The following is a 23,302-nucleotide window of genomic DNA, read 5'->3' as shown; positions in this document are numbered from 1 at the left end:
CAAAAAACAGAAAAAAACAAAGCCTGAAATGCCCTTTTCATTTTAGTGAACTTTCCAGAATGAATTGCTCAGGTGATTAGATCTAATCATCAAAACTCCACCATCTCCCCCAACAGGTTGGCTAGCAGAGAAACAATGTTTCACATAATTCTGGACATGGAAAAGAGCCCCCATACCGTCTTAGTCAAATACTTCACTTTACAGCTAAAGAAACTGGCCGAGAGGGGAAGGTGGCTTGCCAAAGTCACACAAGTCAGAGATGGAGCGGGGAACAGGACCCCAACTGTGAATGCTACCCATCACCCTAAAGGGGAAGAAAAGATGCCAATGGATTTACTGGAAAATTCTTAGGTCTGAGTTCACCACTGGGAACCTCAGATCCTTGGAACCCAGCAACACAGTGGTACTCTGTGGTCAACAGACAATCAAAATGAATGAATGGATGAATGAATGAATGAATGAATGAATGAATGAATGAATGAATCCTGTACCTCAAACTACTGTCCCATCACCTAATACTGTAGTTTCAGATGGCAAGTGAAAGAAACATTATTACCATCCTTTTTAGCTTCAACTCTTCCACCAGAGCAGCAGAATTGATTAAAACAAGGCTTCCAGAAAGGGCATGCCTGCTTAATTTGCATTCAACCCTCAAATTAAAGGAACACCAGCATGCAATTATATTTTTTCTTACCATAGCCTAATCTGACCTTCTATGCATTCTCAGTTCACAGACAGCATTTTTACTGAGACTGTGATAGAGGTTTCTGTGCTCTTTTTGAAAAACACAAAAAACAAAAAAACTGAGGGTTTCCTGCATTCTCCATTGGTGCTAAATCATTACAGTAGAAACCAGAAACTGTCCTTGAACAGAAAACACCCCTCATGTCTATTCTACATGCCAGATGACACATTTATGATTAACTAAGCTACCCCTTTGAAGAGGCCAATAGCTGTGTAACATTCACCCAACAAAGAGTTATCAAGCACTGACTATCCACCAGCCACCATGACAGATGTAGATGTAGTGGAAAATGGGACGCGATTCTTGCGTACAAAGAATAAGACAGCTGTGATGGACAAGATGCTCTTGAATACGGAGGAAGTGAAGGTGTGGTTCACTCTGGGAGGAACTGAGGGATTATTTCACAAAGGTGACAAATTCTAGCTGCATCCTGAAGGAGAGTTTAGCAAGAGGTGGGGGAGAACTGAGGGGCAGAGGTCATGCACAGGGAAAGGTGCAGGGGTCTGGAGTGGTGGAGAGTCCAGCGTGGATGGAGTTGGGGAACCGTGGCGACAGAGGAAGCTGGAAGGGTCTCCGTCAGACTCTGGAGCGAGTGACTAGCACACTGAGGAGTTTGGACTTTACCCAGCAGTCTGTGGAGTCACCTATGACAGAAAATGTCCCTGTCAGGTCAAAGGCAGAGATAAGCAACTGCATGGGGCTTGTACCCACAAAGCCACACCCCAGCCAGCCTGTTCCGAAAGCACGCTGAGCCCTGTCCTGCCTCGGGTTTGCTCCTGCTGTTCCCTCACACTGGACACTCTTCCATCAGCTCTCTAACTGGCAGGCTCCTTCTCATCCAGGGGGAGGAAGCTCAGATACCACTGAGACCTCCCATGGCCTCCCTTCCTCAACATATCCCCACTCCCTAGCTATTGGCTTTCATATCAACCCTGTTTGGTTCCTTCACAGGACTCAGCACAACATAAGACCATCCCGTTCATCTTGTTTGTGTATTGACCTGTTGATTGCCTCCACCCCTGGAATAGAAGCCCCATGAGAGCAGGGCCCCATCTGTCTTGATCATCTCCCATGCTTAGAATGATAACTAGCACACAGCAGGCTGTAAAATACTTGCTGAATGAATTAAGGAATGCGTTAATGTATTTCCAGGATGCTAGCTGCAACTATACTCTTTTCTCTCACGGAAGAAAGTATATTTGAGTGGTATTATTTGTCATAAAATCTGTATGCCCAGGCCACACAACAGGGCAACCAGAATATCTTACGTATGGGATCCAGACAGACCTCGCTATTTCAATGTCTCCTGGTGATTCCAATGTGCATCTGAGGCTGAGATTCAGTGGCTTTGAAGGACAAGAGTGTGGCCGTTGGAATCCGACAACCTCCTTTTGCTTCCTAGATTTACCACTCACAGATCTGCTTCTCACACATAAAGCCTGGGGCTTCTTACTTAATCTAATCTCTTGAATCTGTTTTGTCTTTTAAAGTAAATACATTTGTAAATTTCAATATCTTAGTTAAACAAATTCCTGGCGACACGTATACAAATGAGCAAGACACAAAAAGATGTCCCAACCCCAAGCTGAGACTTCCTATGTGGTAGAAGCAACTGACACATTTTAACACCCAAGTATGTCATGATCCAGGGCATAAGATTTCAGGGCATAAGAATGCATCTTTTATTACACCCAAAGCAACTCAGCTAGGATTTGATCCCTACTATGATGGCAATTTAACCTCAAAGATCGACTCCTATCTCTACATAATTAATGTGTTTGTTTGTTGTTTCGTAGCAAGGAGGGGATTTGGAAGTTCTTTGGAAAAATAAACATGGTGTACAGTTAATCATTTCCTGGATGTCTGTCATGTGCAGGGCATGAGAATATAGAAATATAAATAAGAAAGAAGTCCAGATCTTACAGTACTTAGGCCAGAGGAGACACGACACACCCAGTGCCATGACAGGTGTTACGCAAATAGTGTTTAACGATCGCTAGCATTTATCAACACTGTATGAAGCATCTGATGCCTATAACTCATGAGGTCCTCAGAATCATCCCAGGAGGTAGGTACTATTATTATCCCCCTCATTTTATAGGTGAAGAAAATAAAGTACAGAAAAGTTAAGTGACTTGCCTAGGGTCACACAGCTATTAAATGGCAGAGCCTGGATTCAGATCCAGACAGCCCAGCTCCAGAGCCCTTGTGCTCAACCCGCATGTTACATTGTGTCATGGGAACAAAGGGGCAGGAAAGACCACTTCTGGCTCTAGGAAGGGGACACTTCCTGGGGAAGACAGCATTAGAGGTTGCCTTGAGAAGTGGGTAGACTTTCAAGAGGCAGGGGTGGGGGAAGGGTCGTCTCCCAGTGAATGGATGGCAGCATCAGTGAAGATTTGGAAATCAGAGAACACTCTTGAGGAATGGCATTTGGGAGACTGTAGGGCACATGATAAGGAGAAGATAATGGTGGGGAAATGGGCTAGGCTAAGGCCAGATAATGGAGTGTCAGAATGCCAGTAAGGATTCGGGCGCTAGTTAATAGCCCTTCGGGAGCCACTGAAGGTTTCTGAGCAACACAGGCACACACAGCAAGTCGGATGGACCGGGGAGGGGGGCGAGGTGATGGCAGGAGACAGATTTGGAAGTAGTGTTAACAATCCAAGCAAGGGGAACAAAAACAAACCCGGACAGTGACAGTGAGATAAAAGCGGAAGTAACAAATGTGAGAGATTATGGAAGGAACTCAGCAGGGCTGGGTGTTGGATTAGAACACAGAGAGGCGTGAGAAGTCAAAGGTGCGTCTCATGTTTGACTCTGGAAGGATGGAGACACCATTCACTCAGATAGGGAAGACAGGAACAGGCTGGGCAGAGGAAAAGGGGCAGATAAATTTCCTTCGGAAATGTGAGGAATCTGTCTCCTTATTCTCAAGCCAAACCAGCCAGGAGATTTTATTATTGGAAGCTCTCTCTGCTCAGAGATCCTTCGCACTGCTTTCAAATTGTTCCGTGACCTTTTACCTACTGAAATTGAGAGACGCATTTGTTCTGAGAGATTTGGGGAATTCTACCTTTACTTAGACTCTTTGGTCCTAGAAGGCTGTGATGTGGTGTCATTCCATCAAGAATACAGGAAAGCCATGGGGCGCCTGGGTGGCGCAGTCGGTTAAGCGTCCGACTTCAGCCAGGTCACGATCTCGCGGTCCGTGAGTTTGAGCCCCGCGTCAGGCTCTGGGCTGATGGCTCGGAGCCTGGAGCCTGTTTCCCATTCTGTGTCTCCCTCTCTCTCTGCCCCTCCCCCGTTCATGCTCTGTCTCTCTCTGTCCCAAAAAATAAATAAAAAACATTGAAAAAAAAAAAAATTTAAAAAAAAAAAAAAAAAGAATACAGGAAAGCCAAACGTGAGTTTCTTTGTTCAAGGAAGTCAAAGCAAGGTGGGGGGGCGGGGGGAGGCGAGAACTTCTGTCCAACTTGGGCAAAAGTTAAAACATCCTACAATTGAATTTGCAGCCATTAACGGTTCAGGACTTGCTGCTCTGATTCTAAAAAGGTGAATTAACATTCAAGGGTGGGCCTGGTGCTAGACACTGCAGCAGGATAGATTAATCGTATACAGATCCTCCACCCAAAGATAGTGTGGTTTATTCCCTTGTTAACCAAAGTGTGGTCCATGGACCGGCAGCATCAGCACCAACAAGAAGCTCACTAGACATCTCAGGACCTACTCCAGACCTATTGAACCAGAATCCTCATTTTAATAAGATCTCATGTGATTTATATACAGAGGTATATACTTACAGACTTTGGAATCAGATGTACCTGGATTTAAATCTTAGTTTAACCACTTCCAACTTATCAGCACTTATCCTGGCCTATCCTGGCCACTTATCAATGGCCTATATCCTGGTTGGACCTTAAAATAACTTTGACTGCTTTCAAAAACTCCGGCCCCTGAAAAAAAAAAAAAAAAATGGGTCGCCTGGGTGGCTCAGTCGGTTGAGCGTGACTTTGGCTCAGGTCATGATCTCACAGTTTGTGATTTCAAGCCCCACATCGGGCTCTGTGCTGACAGCTCGGAGGCTGGAGCCTGCTTCGGATTCTGTGTCTCCTTCTCTCTCTGCCCCTCCCCCACTTGTGCTGTTTCTTTCAAAAAAATAAATGTAAAAAAAATTTTTCAAAAAAAACAAAAAAATCCAGGCCCTGTCCATACTGCAGACCAATTAAATCAGAATCTCTGGGGGTAGGAACCAGACATTGGTGTTTAAAGGTCTCCAGGTGATTCACACGTGCATCCAAGGCTGAGAACCACAGACTTTGGAGAACAAGTGTGGCCATTGAAGCCAGTCTTCATTTGCATTCCACATCCACTATTTCTGAGGCAGACTGGGGCTTCTTAACCTTTCCTTAAGCTATAGTTCCTTGATGGAATGGACACGACAAATAGAATCTCTTTCAAAGGCTGAGCATTGGAAGAGTTGATACGTGCAAAGCACTTGGCATAATGCACAGAACTCAATGAATATTTATTATCATTTATGCAGGTCCCAGTTTCCTTTGCAGAAAAATCTAAGAAGCAACACAGAGCTTGAGGTATCATAGAAATGCCAATCTGTGACCATGCTCATACTTTCCCCACCAGGGGTGACTTCTGATTACCTGGCCATGAAGAGGCTAATAGATACTGCCTTAGCTGTTTTTAGAATTTAAGAATCTATTCTTTTTCATTAAATTTGAGAATGAGGTAAAGGCCGGTGGCAAGATCTTTTGCAGAACAGGTGAGAGTGAGATTCACCCCAAGCGCTCCCAACTGTGGAGCGGGGGAATAAGGTGGGGAGGGGCAGGGCCAATCACTCAGAGCTTTGTCTTTGGCCTGTTTGGACCCTCTGGGCAGTGACAGGCCCTGCACCTCCTCTAATGCCTCCTAGCACTCTCCCTGCCTGGAGGCTCTACAGTGGGAGTCGGAAAGGCCTTTGGAAAACTTACACGACTTTGCTTTCTGGAGCTCCACAAATGGAAACCAAGGCCCAGGGAGTTGTAACAACATATGCAGGGCCATCTGCAATTTAAGGCCACAAGCAGAAGGGTGTAAAGTGACCCAGTCAGCTGTAGAGGAAATAGCCTGGTAGTGAAAAAGGAAGTGAATGAAAGGGAAAATAAAGACATAATAGTGCTTTGAACCAAAGCTTTATAAATACTTGCGGCTTTAACCTGCCCAGGAGGTAGATAAGCATGTTGCCTTTAGCTTGTCCTCAAATTCAACCTCTCCCAAGAGGTTAAGGAACACACCCAAGGTTGGAATTGACACTCAGACCTCCCGACTTCCTGGCTTTGGAGCTGGGAGCTCAGCCTCCACCTCCCTGGTCTATCAGGAAAAACATCTGGGTCATAATGCTTGAGGATGGGATATCAAGGGGAAGTGGTGGAAGTTTGGTTCTTTAAGAAACTTTGAGCAAGACTCTGCCTAAACCACAGCCAGGAGGCCCCTCCCAGGGCCTGAGTCACAGGCTCAAATGTTTCTTCACTTCTATCTTGGACGCTTCCCTTGCATGACCTTTAGGGAAAGCTACTTGTCTGTGCTGCTGGATGGGGAGAGAGGGAAGACTTTAAAATGTGTGAACACAGACTGGCAAGAGAGCCTGTCCCTTACATAGTCATCTCTGCCTGGTCTAACGCGGCTCCCCGCCACGCTGGTGATCGCCGACTTAAAGTGAAGAGAGAGGAACAGGCAGGACCACAAGAAGAACAAGCAAAGGGAAGTCCTCTCTAAAGGCCAAAAGGTTATATAAAACATAATAAAATACAACTGTTTCCTTTAAAATTTTTAATGGCCAGGAAATGGTATAGAATAACTGCCAAGTCACATAAATTAACTTTTTTGTTAAGTTTCTGATCCCGGAAAGAACTCTATCAGTCGATGCAAACTGCACGGGAGTTTCATCAGCAGTCGTCCAGGCGTGTGACTGAGTGTGGGCCACGGACCCATCTTTACATGGTCCAGAAAAAAAGGCGGCTGCCATGTTTGGCAGGCTTCAGGTCTCCTTCTACCTCAGGGTTGGGCTCTGGTCTTGCTCTCGAGTGATAGGGATTCTCCGGTAAAGGTCGATCTGTTTTCACTTTAGTGACCTGTGAGGAGCGAAGAGGACAGAAGCAAGAGGCAAGGCTGAAGGTCAGGTGGAGCAGTCTGTGACCAAGAACGCACCTCCCACCGTTTCCTCTCTGCTCCCGCTGCCCCAACTACTCCTCTTTTCTCAAGCCCCAGCAAACCACATTTAAACTCATTTAAGAAAGCCTTCTTGAACAAACATTTAAGAAAGCCTTTTTTGGGTCATTTCATGTGGCAGAAGTTAGGGATACAGCAGGAAACGAGATACACACTGTCTTCGAGGGGCTCACAGTCTGAGGGAGCCAGACGAGAAAATCAACCAAGACTCCCGACCGAATTATCATAACTGAGGCATGAATTAAGTGCTGGGGAGCAAGGACTCTGTACACGTAACTCATCCTGAAGGACAGGGGCCTGAACTATTTCATGGGGGGTAACATTTAGCTTAAAAGGATAACCATGAGCCAGCAGAAGATTAGCAAGGGAAAGACATTCTAAGTAAACAGTACATGGGAAGACAGAGAGGCATGTCCTTAGAATGGCCAAAGGTTGCTTGGATAATGGAGGGAGATGAAGCACCTAACCAAGCACTTATTAGAAATGGTGCTGGGCCCCCGATTACATTTCATTTTCACACTCCTCTGAGGCCTTTTTCCAGAGGTTCCTGGGGCCACCTGGCTAATAGTGGAAAAACTAGTGCTCAAAGCCAGATCTGCCTACTCCAAAGCCTGTGCTTTTACGTAACATACTACACTGGTAGACAGGGCCGGACGATGAAGGGTACTGAATGATGTGCACAGGTGGTTGAATTTTAACTCAAGGGTGACAGACGTCACTGAAGCAGGGAAGCCACTCAAGCACATCTGCAGGCTGGAAGGTGCAGAAGCTAGACTGGAGAGGGGCAAGACCAGAATTGGGAGAGTTGAGCCAACAGGCCTAGCAAGATGGTGGAGCACTGCACAATGGCAACAGGGAGACAGGTAGAAGGTGGTCACGTCCACATTATCCTCGATGGTCACAAAAACCTCCATCAGAAGCCAGCAGAAATTGTTCTCACTTTTTATTAATTAATTAATTAATTAATTTAGAGAGCGCATGAAATGTAGAGAGATTCTTAGGCAGGCTCCATGCCCAGCATGGACCCTGAGATCATGACCTGAGCCGAAATCAAGAGTCTGATGCTTAACCAACTGAGTCAACCCAAGCTCCCCAGTGTCCTCTATCTATTTATTTATTTATTTATTTATTTATTTATTTATTTATTTTATTTATTTTTTAATTTTTGAGAGAGGGAAAGACAGAGTATGACCGGGAGAGGGGCAGAGAGAGAGGGAGACACAGAATCCGAAGCAGGCTCCAGGCTCTGAGCTGTCAGCACAGAGCCTGATGCAGGGCTTGAACTCACGAACCATGAGATCGTGACCTGAGCCAAAGTCGGATGCTTAACTGACTGAACCACCCAGGCGCCCCCGTCCTCCCTTTAAAGATGAGGAAACACGCAGAGAAATGGAAAGACAAGGCCATAATTATTAATAGTCTTGTTATCTAGTGGTCTGATCTTCGAGCCACTCCATGTTATATGACTGATGAGTCTTCCCATGTGCACAAATCCAAAAACGATTCAATGTGAATGGAGCTTTCAGGAAGACAACAGCATAATTATTACTATAAGTGCCCTGTGAGGCATTATTATCTATAGACCACAGATGAGAACAAGGAGGCCAACTTGCCTATGATTAAGACACACACTACAGGTCAGAGCCAGAGCTGGGACCCAAGTCTTCTGACTACAGATCCAGAGTCTTTTTTTTTTTTTTTTTTTTTTATTTATTTATTTTTTTTTAATTTTTTTTTTCAACGTTTTTTATTTATTTTTGGGACAGAGAGAGACAGAGCATGAACAGGGGAGGGGCAGAGAGAGAGGGAGACACAGAATCAGAAACAGGCTCCAGGCTCCGAGCTGTCAGCACAGAGCCCGACGTGGGGCTCGAACTCACGGACCGCGAGATCATGACCTGGCTGAAGTCGGACGCTTAACCGACTGTGCCACCCAGGCGCCCCAGAGTCTTTTTTTTGTTTGTTTTTAGAACAGTGTTCTCATCTCTCTGCCACAGAGATCACTAATGCTTCCTTACTGCTTGACAGAGTCAAAGGCCTCCAGCTGGCACGTGAAGCTCCCTTCAGGAAGTTACAATATTTATGAAATCAATCTAGAAAAATGTTTCTCAAACTTAAAGTAATGAACAGACCCCTTAAAAGGACAAATTATTGTGGAAAGAACAAAACAACTTCCTCTTCTGTACCATATCAAGAGAAAAGGAGAAGAGGCATGTGGTCAAACTAATTGCTAGGTACACAACTTTGAGCAGCCTACCTGACCTTCAATTTCCCATCTCTAAAATGGGGCTATTAGCTTACAGCGCTATTAGGATAAGACACAGACTGGAGCCTGATGCATAGCAGGTTATGGTTAAGCGCCAAAAGTTATTTTCAATATTAACATTATCAGGATGCCTAGGAAGGCTGGAAACCTCAAAGGACATTGGCATCTAAGCTGAGGGCAGAAGAGTGAGTGGAAACTGGTCAGAGCAAAGGAGAGGAGGGCAACTTGGAGGAAGCAGAAGGCAGAAGTAAATGAAGGTAAAACGTGGGCTTTATCCAACTGGTCATTACCTTTCTAAGAAGAGACTGGATTCTGATTCTAAGTAGGACTAAAACTGATAAGCCTCTTAAAGAAACAAACTTTTGAAAAGAGGACACCAATACTTCATAGGTTTTTCAAATGGCTGACACAAAGATTCAGGAATCAGTATGCTTTCTCATCAGCATGATTTGCTGATTCTCCTTTCTTGAGAGACAGAAATGAGAAAAGGTTGTTTTCATTATTAAATCTGTAGGTCCCGCCGCTTTCCAACTCAGAATTATCAACAGTTTAAAGTAATTCGTTCAGGGATGAGCACTGGATGTTGTATAGAAACCAATTTGACAATAAATTATATTTAATATTAAAAAACATTATTGTTTGCGATGAACACAAAAAGAGCAAAAAAACTTACAAACTAAATAATAAATAAATAAATAAATAAATAAATAAAGCAATTTGTTCAGGACAGCAAAAGAAGCCATCTGAAGAGATCAGACTGGATACAAAAAACAAAACAAAACTGCTAAGTCATTTGTCTACTTGTGACCCCAAGCTGGAGATCCAACCATCCATAGATGCTATACAGAAAGGCAAGGGAATAAAGATTAATTGTGGGCCCACATGCCAGGCACTAGGCCAGAGATTCACAAGGGCTCTCAAGCTTAAACCTCACAGAAAACTGGGTATGAATACTGGTCCTATTTTGTAGATGTGGTAGGACGAGAAACAGTTGGCAATTTGTGCAGGATCCCATAGTGATCGGTAGTACTATCTGCCTCCATTCAAACCTGAGTTTTCCCCCACCTTGCCACCTATCTGTCCCAGAGGGAAGGGACAATGATGAGGCTCAAGAAGCAGGGATAGGTCAGATCACAAAGGGCCTTGTAAGCCAGGACACTGCAAGCAAGAGTAAGCCCGTGAAGTTTTAAAAAGAAAAGTGGTGTTTGGACTTCCTGGTTGGCTCGATCGGAAGAACATGCAATTCTTGATCTTGGGGTCTTGAGTTCAAGACCCATGTTGGGTGCAGAGATTACGAAAAATAATTTAAAAAAACAAACTTAAGGGGCACCTGAGTGGCTCAGTCGGTTAAGCATCCAACTTTGATTCAGGTCATGATCGCGCAGTTCCTGAGTTTAAGCCCCACATCAGGCTCTGTTCTGACAGCTTGGAGCCTGGACCCTGCTTTGGATTCTGTGTCTCCCTCTCTCTCTGCCCCTCCCCTGCTCACACTATGTCTCTGTCTCTCAAAAATGAATAAATGTTAAAAAAAAATTTTTTAATAAATAAATAAATAAACTTAAAAAAAAATTTTTTTAAGTGGTCTTTATTTTCCATACAGATCATGCCTATAGTGGAGACATAATTATATCCTCAATTCTTCAATTTCAGGTGATACAGTGTCTTCTAAAATCTGAATTGAACCACCCTCCCCTCCCAGAAGTTCACGTAGCCCAAGTTAAGAACTCCTGTCCAAGATGTGGGGACAGTGAGAGGATTCAAAAACTAATCTAGGAGATGTTCCCCTACGGGAACTGACGACTGTATAAAGGAAGAAAGAGTGGGACGTGAAGAAAAGACACTCAGGTTTCTGAGGTTTCCACAGATGGTGGTGGCATGACTGAGACAAGAAATACAGAAAAAAGAGTAGGAAAACATGCTTTTATGTTTTTTAGATGTTTGTTTTATTTTGAGAGAGAGGGAGAGGGAATCCCAAGCAGGCTCTTTGCTGCCAGTGCAGACCAGGACACGGGGCTCAAACTCACAAACCATGAGATCATGACCAAAGTCAAAATTGAGAGTTGGACACTTAAACAATGAAGCCAACCAGGTGCCCCAGAAAATGTACATTTTAAACTACAGGGAAATACTTCTAAAAATCCTAGGTCCTGATAAATGTGGCCGGAAGAACCTGGTATAACCTCGATCCTATTTGTTCTCTGAATTCTGTAATAACCTCAATGCTTTCAATTGACGGTGCCCCAACATTGTGTTTATCCTCATCTACTCCCTTCTGTTCTTCAATTAGCTAATTAAACAAACAATCTGCACATGCCAGAAGATCTATTTAAAGGAATATTTGTATTAAATAAATTCCCTTCTGGGTTGTGTATAATCCCTCTCATCAACCTGTTTGGTAAACACAGATTTCTCCCATCATATCTTTACTCACAGAGACCCCTCTCTGACCACCTCCTGCCCTCCCCCACCCCTCAGTGAGAGGGGGAAACCCTCAGCAGGAGACCTTTTTACCTTGGACAGCTCTCCAAGGTCAGGTCGCACCCAGCCCAGTTTGTCCAGCACACACTCGTCAAACTTGGCCTGCTGTTTGCGACAGTGACGAAGTAACTGCAGGCTGGAGTAATCAATGCAGGTCCAATATTCGGTAAAAGGCTCCGCACAGTGAAGCTTTATCTGCCTGGAAAAGAGGGCTAGGTCAGGGGTAGCTCTTTGCAAAATAATGAGAAACAGAAAAGTGGGGGGAAATAGGTACAGACCTCAAATGCATAACCTTCCTTTTTGAAAGGTATGATAACAGATGCTCTCACTTCACTTACAAGACAACTTAAGATCCTCAGGATGAGAAGCAACATGTAAAAAAAGATTTCTAAGGAATAAGACCTAATTTCTTTATGTACCAAAAATAAATGAACTGAAATGCCAAAAAAATTTGGTCTAAGCACATAGATTTTACTCAGAGCACTCCTCACTTAGGGCCTACCTATTCTTTTCTTTATATCCAATTCTAAAGATTATCAGTCTACCAAATTTAGAAGAGGAGGCGTAATCCGAGATGGGCATGAGGGACAATGGCAAAGGAAGAGACAGAACTATACAGGGCAAATACACATACTAACAAGCAGAAGATCCTGGGGTCATTCAGTGTCAAGGCAAACTACCCCACACTCCCCAGAGCTCAAAGTCCTCCTTCTATTAACGGACTGAACAAAAACAGATTCATCCTTGTCATTAAGAAAGTTAAATTACATTTGGTGCTCTCTGCTAAGAAGGAGGTAGCACATTCACAAAAATAAACTCAAGATGGATGAAGGGCCTGAATGTGAGACAGGAAACCATCAAAACCCTAGAGGAGAAAGCAGGGAAAAACCTCTCTGACCTCAGCCACGGCAATTTCTTACTTGACACATCCCCAAAGGCAAGGGAATTAAAAACAAAAATAAACTATTGGGACCTCATCAAGATAAAAAGCTTCTGCACTGCAAAGGAAACAATCAACAAAACTAAAAGGCAACCGACAGAATGGGAAAAGATATTTACAAATGACATATGGGATAAAGGGCTAGTATCCAAAATCTATAAAGAACTCACCAAACTCCACACCCGAAAAACAAATAACCCAGTGAAGAAATGGGCAGAAAACATGAATAGACACCTCTCTAAAGAAGACATCCAGATGGCCAACAGGCATATGAAAAGATGCTCAACGTTGTTCATCAGGGAAATACAAATCAAAACCACACTCAGATATCACCTCACGCCAGTCAGAGTGGCTAAAATGAACAAATCAGGAGACTATAGATGCTGGAGAGGATGTGGAGAAACGGGAACCCTCTTGCACTGTTGGTGGGAATGCAAACTGGTGCAGCTGCTCTGGAAAACAGTGTGGAGGTTCCCCCCAAAATTGAAAATAGTATCTACCCTATGACCCACCAATAGCACTGCTAGGAATTTACCCAAGGATACAGGAATGCTGATACATAGGGGCACTTGTACCCCAATGTTTATAGCAGCTCTTTCAACAGTAGCCAAATTATGGAAAGAGCCTACATGTCCATCAACTGACGAACGGATAAAGAAGTTGTAGTTTATACATACAATGGAATATTACTTGCCAATGAGAAAGAATGAAATCTGGCCATTTGTAGCAATGTGGATGGAACTGGAGAGTGTTATGCTAAGTGAAATAAGTCAGGCACAGAAAGATACCATATGTTTTCACTCATATGTGGATCCTGAGAAACTTAACAGAAGACCAGCGGGGACGGGAATCGGGGGAAAAAAAGTAACAGAGAGGGAAGGAGGCAAACCATAAGAGACTCTTAAATGCTGAGAACAAACTGAGTGTTGATGGGGGATGGGGGAGAGGGGAAAGTGGTGATGGGCATTGAGGAGGGCACCTGTTGGGATGAGCACTGGGAGTTGTATGGAAACCAATTTGACAATAAATTATATATAAAAAAATAAAAAATAAAAATAAATAAATAAATAAATAAATAAAAGGAGGTAGCATATAATTCATTAATTCTGTGACCACCAAAACATGGTTGAAGAAAAAGTAACTTTTGTGTATAAGCCTCAATTATTTTACAAAATTCCCCTTCTCTTACTATTCAGCCTTGCTAGTAATCCAATAAATGCCAATCCAAGGAAAAATAAAATACCATTATTTTATGTAAAAGCCATACATGAGGCAGTGGAAGATATGCATAGCACCTCCTTCCCCCAATGGAATCATAATTTGGAAGTGCTTACTTGTCATACTCTAAGAATTTAGCTACACTCAACACAGGAATCTTATTTAACATGGCTCGGGAAGAACCCCAGACATGGGTTGGAGGAAATGCACAGTAAAAAATCTGCTTTCCATTCCTGCTGGGTTTCCCTGCTAGGAAGCAACCAATGTCACCAATTTCCTTCTTTCTTTTATTTTTAATGCTTCTTTATTTGTTTTGACAGAGAGCAAGAGAGAGACAGTGCACTCCACAGTGGGGGTGGGGGCAGAGAGAGAAAAAGAGAGAGAGAAAGAGAGAGAGAATCCTAAGCAGGCTCCATGCTGACAGCACAGAGCTGACCTGGGGCTCGATCTCACCTGAGCCAAAATCAAGAGTCAGACGCTTAACTAATTGAGCCACCTAGGTGCCCCATGACCAGTAGGGATTCTGGTGTAACCTGTGGGTGGCAGGGTGTGCAACAGGAAGGAAGGAGGAATATCAAAGCCTTAGGGAGCTTTTCTAAATTGCCTCTAGCCTCACCGACCAGAACAACGTCCACGGTACATAAAATTGCACCCACCTCACTTGACAATCACTTTGACAGTGGCCTACTGTTTCCAGTACAAGTGGTTTATTCCTCCAGCATGGGGGCAGCGGGAGAGCTACTAGCACTATTACAGTACTTAGTCTCAGTTCTGGACCCTGTTACCCTGGTATCCACACCCAATGAACAATTGCCTACAAACACCTGCAAAGAGCAACATCAGCAGTGAAAAATCCCTCTCACGGAGGCGGCTGGGCACCTCAGGAGCTTGTGAAATCCCAACATGTCACATTTAAATATACTACCTCTGGGCCAAAGCAGAAATGTTCTTCCAAAGTTCTCTTAGCAAAATTTAAAGAATAAGCACACATTCAACCTTGTTAGCAATCAAACCAATGCAAATTCCAAAGCAAGAATAAAACACCATTTTGTACCTATCAAATATTTAAATAATATGCAATGCTGGTGAGGTACAACAAGATATAGTGCTGAGGGCAGCATAAACTGACCCAATTTTTTTTTTAAATGGCAACTATAGTTCAAAAGCCATAAATTACATTCAAAGCCTTTTTACAGAATAATCTCACCTCTGGGAAATTTATGCCAAGGAATTACTTAAAAAGAGAAAAAGATCTACACACAAAGGTAACCACTGAGGATTTATCTAAAACAAGCAAAATCTGGAATTAGGGGCACCTGGTGGCTCAGTCGGTTAAGCTTCCGACTCTTGATTTTGGCCCAGGTCATGATCCCAGGATCACTGGATCGAGCCCTGCGTTGGGCTCTGCGCACGACGCAGAGCCTGCTTGGGATCCTCTCTCTCCCTCTCTCTCTCTCTTTGCCCTCCCCCACTTGTGTGTGCATGCTCTCTCTCAAAATAAACATTTTTTAAAAAATGGGATTAAAAATGACTTTGTAACAGGTAAATTATGGTTGGTTTACCTACTGGTGGAATATTAAATAGCCATTAAAAGTGATCACAAAGACAATCTAGCAACTTGAAAGAATGTTCCCCATGGTTTCAGAAAAATGAATTTTAAACGACACACTGTGACTTTAACCACAAAAATATCTTTGCATGTGGACAAAGACACCAAGCAAAAGAGGAGAGGAGCTATTATGTGAAGGAATTTGATTTTTCCCTCTAACGTCATTGTAGTGGACATCTGTGGGTTTTGCCTAGCCAGCAGTCAGTCCCCATTCTTCTGTAACATCCTTGTAATTTTTCTTTGGGGAACAATCTGTCCCTCTCTCTCAGCAATGCAGTTTAGATGAATTTAAGTCACTTCCCACTTTAGGCCTGACAAATCACAGCATTTTATCTCCTGAAACACACCTGATTCAAAGAGAGGCATACGAAATCGACCAGCCAGGCCAATGAGACTCTGGCCAGGGACCTATGCTCACACCACTGGACAAGGACACTCTTGGGCCAGGTCTAGGCAAGCAGCACAGCAGTGTGGGATGGCTGCCGGCCACTTCTGCCACAGCAAGAAAGAGTCTCTCTGAAAATGAGTTTGACAGACAAAACAGAACTAAGAGATGGGGGAAGGAGAAGAGAGGCAACAAGATACCAAGTAGTTATGAAATTATGTAAGCCCTTTGATTCCAGCCCCGCCTGATGCCAGCCCCATTTCTGGACTTGACAGCTACATAAGCCAATTCCCTTCGAGTGGAGTTTCTGTCCCTTTTAATAGAGTCTGTCAAAACATTTTTCTACAATTGCAATATGGATTGTTTTACTTATGGTATTAAGCATAATGGCCTACTTAATACCTTGACTCTGTACACACTTTTCTTTCCATAATAACTGAGTGTTCCATAGTAGCATCAATCTAGTGAACACCTGTTAGCAAGCACTGTGCTGAGTTATTTTTACATACTTTTACAAATTTTTCATTACAATCCTGTATGATTTAGAAATTAAGATTCATGGATATTAAAGCACATGCCAAATAATAAAAACAAATAACAAAGCTAACTGCATCATTTACTGCATGCTTACCTTGGTCTATCCGACTTCAAGGTCTTACACTTCCTACTAAAATGATCCTTCTACTTAATTAGCTAGATGTTCACTGAGATACATATACCTAGATGTTTCAGCCCACAGGCACTGATGTCAAGTCAAAGACTCTTACCTGAAGAAGTCCAGAGCACACTTGTTGACGAGCCTGCCTTCCTCTAAACACCGCCTGGGGTCTTTCTCTTCCCAGCGACAGAGCATGAACTCCTTGTTGGGCTTATCACACTGAACTCCATAGTGGTGGGCGGCAGCTTTCAGCACCGAAGAACTGACTTTCACCTGGGGAACAGAACAGGAGGAGACAAACCACAGATCTGTGACCAGGATATCAACTTCCTCAACTTCATCTCCTGCTGCTGAAGGCCGAGGGAACACAAAGGGAGCACTTGTTCCGACTCCAAGAAAATTAAAGATAGGGGGCTACCATAGTAAACCTTTATGATCTCTGCTGCTTTAGAGATCACAAAGCTTTTTCACATGCATGATTTTCTACACCTTCATAATAATCTCATTAGGTTGACATTACTCTCCCCATTTTAGACATAAGGAAATGGCAGTCCTAACAGAACCCTTAGCTCTCTATGACAGAGAAAGTAGAGCTCTGAAAGATGATGGAAGCTTCTGTGATGGAAGGAGAGGAACCAACTCTGGGGAGTTTTGATGAGTCTCCTTTCCAGGAATAAAACTGATGGGGCAGGGGGGCACCTGGGTGGCTCAGCTGGTTAAGCATCCAAGTTCAGCTCAGGTCATGATCTCGAGGTTCCTGAGTTCAAGTGAGTTCAAGCCCCTAGGTGGGCTCTCTGCTGTCAGCAGGGAGCCCTCTCTCTCTGCCCCTCCCCAGCTTGCATGTGCGAGCTCTCTCTCTCAAAACTAAACACTAAAAAAAAAAAGTGATAGGATACATAAAATTCCCAGAAGACCATAGAGTCACAGAAAATGAGACTGGAAAGGATCAGTAAAAACATCTAGTCCAGTAAGTTATTACTAATGATAAAGTACTAAAATTTTCTATTTTTTCCTATCACACACTATATCCAAGGTAGCCACCAGTCCATAACTCTCTCTCACTTGCCTTCCGGTTGGTTCATTTTCTTGAGAAACAGTATAGTTACAGCTCACTCACAGAGGGCTGCACACAGTCCAGGGCCCGTCTAATTGCTGTGCAGCAAGGGTTCTGCTGGCCTCTTTTCGGTACTACCTTTTCCTGGGCCAATTCCACAACGTTTGCGTTACTGGAACTTAAATAGAACATGTGTTGTCTGGGAGGACCACCCTCTTCATTACTCTTCCTTTTTGAAATCGCTTTGGCTATTCTTTCAGATGAACCCCCTCATCCAATAATTTGCACTGGAACTGCACAAAGTTTAGTTATGTGTTAAATTAGAAGGGAATGAGCATGTTTACAACACTAGGTCTCTGCTGAAATTTTTTATCTCCCCAGAGGATCTTTCTCTAAGCACCATACAAAAGCTCTCATCTGTTGAGCCACTCACTCTGTGCCAGATACTGACGATATGACAGTCACAGTAGAGGTGAGACTACATGAATTATGCCTTCTCACCAAGACATATTACGTCCCTCCTCTTACTCAGGTCATTCTTATGTTCTTTGGTTAAAATGATAGTTTCTCTCATATAGGAACCTTGCATATTTCTTGTTTATTCCTCAGTATTTTAACCTTTTTGATACTACCTAAATAGCTTGTTTGGACACTGCATCTTCTCTCTAGCCATATCTTACTGATACAAAATCAAGAGGATTAAGGGGTGCCTGGGTGGCTCGGTGGGTTGAGCATCCAACTCTTGGTTTCTGCTTGGGTCATGATCTCACAGTCATGGGATCAAACCCAGTGCTGGGCTCCACGTTAAGCATGGAGCCGGCTTGGGACTCTCTCCCCCTCTCTGTCCCTCCCCTGCTCACACTCTCTCAAAAATAAATAAATAAACTTAAAAAAAAAAAAAAACAACAACAAGAGGATTAAGAGGAAAAACTTCCACTTACGAGTAAAAACTACCTTTTCTGATAGTTATATCCTTTTTTTTCTCCTTCTCTTTTCCTATCTTACTGCTTGGACTAAAACCTCTAGGACAATACAAATGAACAGCAATGGCAGTAGGCATCCTTGCCTTTTTCTAGACTTTAAAGCACAATTTGGTTCAATATTTGCTATTGGTGTCTGGGATATAGTCGTTTGGATAGTCCTCATTAAGGAAGTTTCTTTCTGATGATTCTGTTTTACTGTTGTTTCCAGAAAGACTGAAAAATTCAGGTTTCTTTTATCCATAAATGTAGAGAATTAACAGATTTTCCAAAAACCTCTCGCTATAGCTACAATAAAATCTAGTCTGTGACAGTGCATTATGCTTTAAGATATCACTGGATTTGATTTATAAGCATTCTATTAAGGATTTTTATGTAAGAATAATGTTGTAATTATTATTTTTATAATGATAAAAATTTTATAATTTTATTTTTTATGACTTTCACACAGCTTAGGTTAAATTACTAATAAGATAAAAGGCAAGGGAATATGAAGAGAGTAACTCATCTACACACTATGGGAAGAGAATAGTTAGGACGATGTCTACTAACATTACAACTGCTGTAATTATCAAAGCAAAGATGAACTTATGATACAAGTGAAACCTGCCATGACAATTCTAATAAATTTGTTTAAAAATCGGTAAAATTTTATATGACAGCTGTTTTTTTTAAAGTTTACTTACTTATTTTGAGAAAGAGCGCACGTGTGAGCAGGAAAGGGGCAGAGAGGGAGAGAATCTCAAGCAGTCTCCACACAGTGAGCACAGAGCCCCTGACAGAGCCCCACGGGGTGCCTGAACTCATGAACTGTGAGATCATGACCTGAGCTGAAATCAAGAGTCAGATGCTTAACCAACTGAGCCACCCAGGTGCCCCATAGAGTTGTGTTTTTTTTTTAAGTTTACTTATTGATTGATTTGGGGGGAGGGAGGGGCAGAGAGCTCCAGAAACAAGAGAATCCCAAGTAGGTTCAATGTTGTCAGTGCAGAGCCTGAAAGTGGGGCTCAATCTCAGGAGCCGTGAGATCACGACCTGAGCCAAAATCAAGAGTCAGTCGCTTCATCTACTGAGCCACCCAGACCCCCCTACAGTTTTTTATAAGAGTGTATTAGGTTAATTGAGGGGTATACATTAACTTGCTATATTACCTGTACAAAGCCAAGAGAATAAAAATCAAAATTCAAACTTTTTAAAGCTTAATATATTTAAAAAATTAAGCTGTACTTACCTCCTTGACCAATGCCTTAAAAGATCTTTAAATGGCTGATTCACTCGAATGCCTTCACAGCCATTGTGCCCAAAAAGGTTATGACATTCTTTGCCTTACTTTCCTACAAATGTAGAAGTCTTACCAAAATCTAGGGGCACCCATGTTGTTGAGTGTGTAAAATATGCTCTGTCACAGGGAAATAAAGGATAAAAACCACTCACTGAATCTCTTTCCTGGGGACAGAGATGTGCCCAAGATGACACAGCAGGCCAGTGGCAACCGCAGAACTGGAATCCAGAGACTGTGACCTTCAATCAAGCCTCTTTGCATTATACAGCCTTCGCTGAGGTGGCAAAGGACTTCAGATGTCCCCTCACCTGCTTCTTCACAAAGACGGATGAGTTCCACCAGAAACAACATCCCTTCCCAGCTGCTTACTGTGAATACCCTCTCAAATTCATTCAGCTCCCTTTGTCTCAAAGAACACAGAATTCCAGCATCTTCCTCATTTACCCTCATGACAGCCTCCCTGCACAGCGGGTTTATACAGTCTGCAGGTGTGGAAAGGGAGGCAGGAAGAGTCTTACAATCTACAACCAATCTTCCAGTCCTGTTCTCTCTTCCTTAAACCACGTCTGCACCTCTTTCTATAGTAATTTATGCTGTGACTTCTATGTGACTTAATTTATGGAAAATGGGAGATCACTGTACTCCTTTGATAGTACTGTTGAGGATTAAATGAGTTCACACGTGTAAAAATATCAAGAACAGTGGCTAGCACATAGAAAGCACATCAAAAATATCAGCTATTATTTCTGCTCAACATTGTCAGTTTGTACAAAGAGGTTCCAGCCCTAAGCTTCTGACTACTTCTTTCACAGGGATGTGTCAACAAGGTCCAAAATGTGTTTAACTTGCCTCGCAAAGCTGCTCCTTCTGGCTTCCCCAGTCCCACTGTCAGGTTGCAGATGTGACAGGCTCCCCGACCTTTCCTGCCTGTGATATCTAAGTCACTGCTAAGTCTGATCAATTCCACATAAATCTGTTCTTTCCCCTCTGTGAGGACAGTCACCAATTATGTTGGGGTCATTAATATCCTCCTCGTTATTTCAACAGCTGCCAAGACTAGTCCCCCTTTTCTTTTCCTCTCTTCAATCCATTCTTCACAGGGCTGCCAGAGTGATCTTCCTAGAAGACAATTCTTATTGTACTCTACTGAAACAAATTAGCGACAAAACCCTGGAAGGATTCAGGCTTAACAGCAGAATAAAGCCCAAACTCTTAACAGAGTATTCAAAGCCTTCTGGATCCAGCCTTCTCACCCAAGACACTTCCAAAAAGGGACCTGCTGCTGTCTCAGAGCACTGAACTCACTGTCCCCACAACCCATCTGTGGCCTCCTGCATTTTCCCATCTCTTCACCTTCGCTCAGATCTAACCCTCGCTTAAGAAAGCCTGTCTGTCCATCTTGGCCTATAAATGCTATTCTTCAAATGCCATTTCGCCAAGTCCCACATTATGCCCGAGAAGTGCTTTCTCTGTTCCCTTTATAGCCTCAGAGAATTATACAGCTGGAATCACTTCATCTTACAAATAAAATAACTGTGTCTGCAGATGCTACAAGTGACTAATCAAGGTAACTGAGCAGTTAGGCCTAGAATTTAGATCCAACTTCAAATCCTACTCTCCGCTCTGAAACCATGTCTGCCCCTCTTCCATAGATTTAATCATACTTTGTCTTGCATTGTAGTTATTTATGTAATTATCTGTATTTCAGTTCAAAGGTATGAACACTAAAGGCAAATCATTCCAGATATAGAATACTTGCAGGAAGTAGAACCTCAGATTAAATTAAACTTTCAATGAAAAATACAGCACTTTCAGGCTAACCCAGCTTCAAGGTGAGACGAAAAAAACAAAAGACTGAATACCGGCAACCTCCCCTCTCGTAAATGTACTTGACCAGAGTGTCCCTGAACACAGCTAAAAAGTTATGCCTCCGTGGGAAATAATAGTTGCCATTCTCACAGGCATCTGAGAAGATTAACTGAAGTCGTGAAGATAAAGCCCTTAACAGAGTGCCTGGGATATAATTTCTGGCACATAATTTTTAGTTTTGCCCTCCTTGTCCTGTTATGTAGCCTGGTCTTTCTACTATCCAGTCCTGCCGCGACACTCCTCTGCCTTAAAATCTTCAACCTCTCCCTCCCACGTCACCTTAAAATAAGTCTGGCCTTGTGGAAGCTGCTTCCCAGTCCTTCCAGTCCAAGGTACCTCTCTCTGGGCTCAGCAACAGCTGATTCCCACCAACACTAGAGTCACATCAAACAGCACTGGTCTCCCTAGACTCAAAAGGTTTTGCGAAGTCTTCTCACTCTTTTGAGCTTTTACCCATAATACAATAGTTTAAAAGCACGGGTTTGAAACTCAGACCTAGAGTCATAGTCCAGCTCCACCACTCCCTAGCTATATGACTTTGGGAAAATCACTTCTACTCTTGGGACCTGTTTTCTTACCTTTCACATGAAGAGGCCAATAATATCCTACCTCATCTTGTTGCTGGCAGGCTTTGATGAATTAATGTACGTGAAGGAACTAGCACCTTACCTGACTTCTAAAACAGGCTTGGTCGTACTTGCTATAATTAGTTTACACTGTCTTCACTTCTCATAGCACAAACTTCACTATACTGTAACTGCCTCTTTATGTCTGTCTCCCTATCAGATTATAAGCTCTATGAGGGCAGGGACGCTATCTCTTATTCTCCAGTGTGCGTGTATATGGCAATTATTCAAATGGTATCTCCTGAATAAATGAATGCTCTAAATGTCCTATTACCAAACACCCTCCCAGGGTTGTTAGCAACTCCACTCTCCAGTTTCATCTCCTTTTGCTTTGGCTTCCTAGCTCCACTCCAACACTGTACCGATTAGGCTACCTAGAAGCGACGGTCTCTCTCGCCCGGCTGTGAACACCGGGGTTGCATATTCACTTCGCAGGGAGGACTGAGTATTAAGTGACATTAAAGGAAGTAAAGTGGCCCTGGCTGGTGCTTAATAAAAAGTACCACTATTATTCACGTAAAGGGCAAGCAGATGGCAGGAGGTCGGGGTGGGGGAGGCGAGGAGACTTCTACAGAGCCCCTGCATGATGGGGTGGGGGTGAGGCGATTCCCGGAGCTGAGCCGGGGGCGTCCGGCAATCCACCTGTGTCTGTGTCGGGGGGCATTAGGTGGGGGGACCCAGGGCCCACAGTCCAGTGAGACGAAGCGGAGCTGGGCCCAGGCCCGAAAAGCTGCAGCCCTATGCCCTGCTTGCCTGGCTTCCGGACGAGCCTCACCTCCTGCACTTTCAGATCCTCCACAGTGGGCAGCTCCACTATCCCCGGCATGACGGCGGTAGCCCCGACCCCGAGGAGGCGCCCGCAGCCGCGTCGCCCCCGTCTCCTTGAAATCCCCTTTCGACCGCCAAGGGCCACCTCGGGCCTGCGCATGCGCGGGCGGCCACGCAGGCGCACTGCTCTGCCCAACCG

At 43.6% G+C, this 23,302-nt stretch overlaps 1 protein-coding gene across 1 annotated transcript; it reads right to left on the bottom strand.

The window, feature by feature from the left end:
* Positions 1 to 6,556: 6,556 nt before the first annotated feature.
* On the bottom strand, positions 6,557 to 23,277 carry NDUFA8 (NADH:ubiquinone oxidoreductase subunit A8). Its single transcript, XM_058694264.1, has 4 exons — positions 23,111 to 23,277; positions 16,634 to 16,797; positions 11,748 to 11,913; positions 6,557 to 6,873 (listed from the first exon to the last, which is right to left on the bottom strand). The coding sequence occupies exons 1-4, from the start codon at positions 23,261 to 23,263 to the stop codon at positions 6,736 to 6,738; spliced, it is 621 nt and encodes a 206-aa protein (XP_058550247.1). The 5' UTR covers positions 23,264 to 23,277; the 3' UTR covers positions 6,557 to 6,735.
* Between the last annotated feature and the right edge of the window lie 25 nt (positions 23,278 to 23,302).

This window comes from Neofelis nebulosa, chromosome 12, assembly GCF_028018385.1.
Source record: "Neofelis nebulosa isolate mNeoNeb1 chromosome 12, mNeoNeb1.pri, whole genome shotgun sequence".
NCBI classification, from domain to species: Eukaryota; Metazoa; Chordata; class Mammalia; order Carnivora; family Felidae; genus Neofelis; species Neofelis nebulosa.
This window is presented reverse-complemented; position numbering and strand designations above follow the sequence as displayed.

What these genes read in the sequence shown, in the direction of transcription:
- NDUFA8 (XM_058694264.1), bottom strand. Translation starts at nt 23,263, where the DNA reads ATGCGCAGGCCCGAGGTGGCCCTTGGCGGTCGAAAGGGGATTTCAAGG. An exon ending in AGGATCTGAAAGTGCAGGAG is followed by an intron (nt 16,798 to 23,110) that starts GTGAGGCTCGTC and finishes TCTGTTCCCCAG; the next exon opens with GTGAAAGTCAGTTCTTCGGT. An exon ending in ACCTTGGAGAGCTGTCCAAG is followed by an intron (nt 6,874 to 11,747) that starts GTAAAAAGGTCT and finishes CGCTCCTCACAG; the next exon opens with GTCACTAAAGTGAAAACAGA.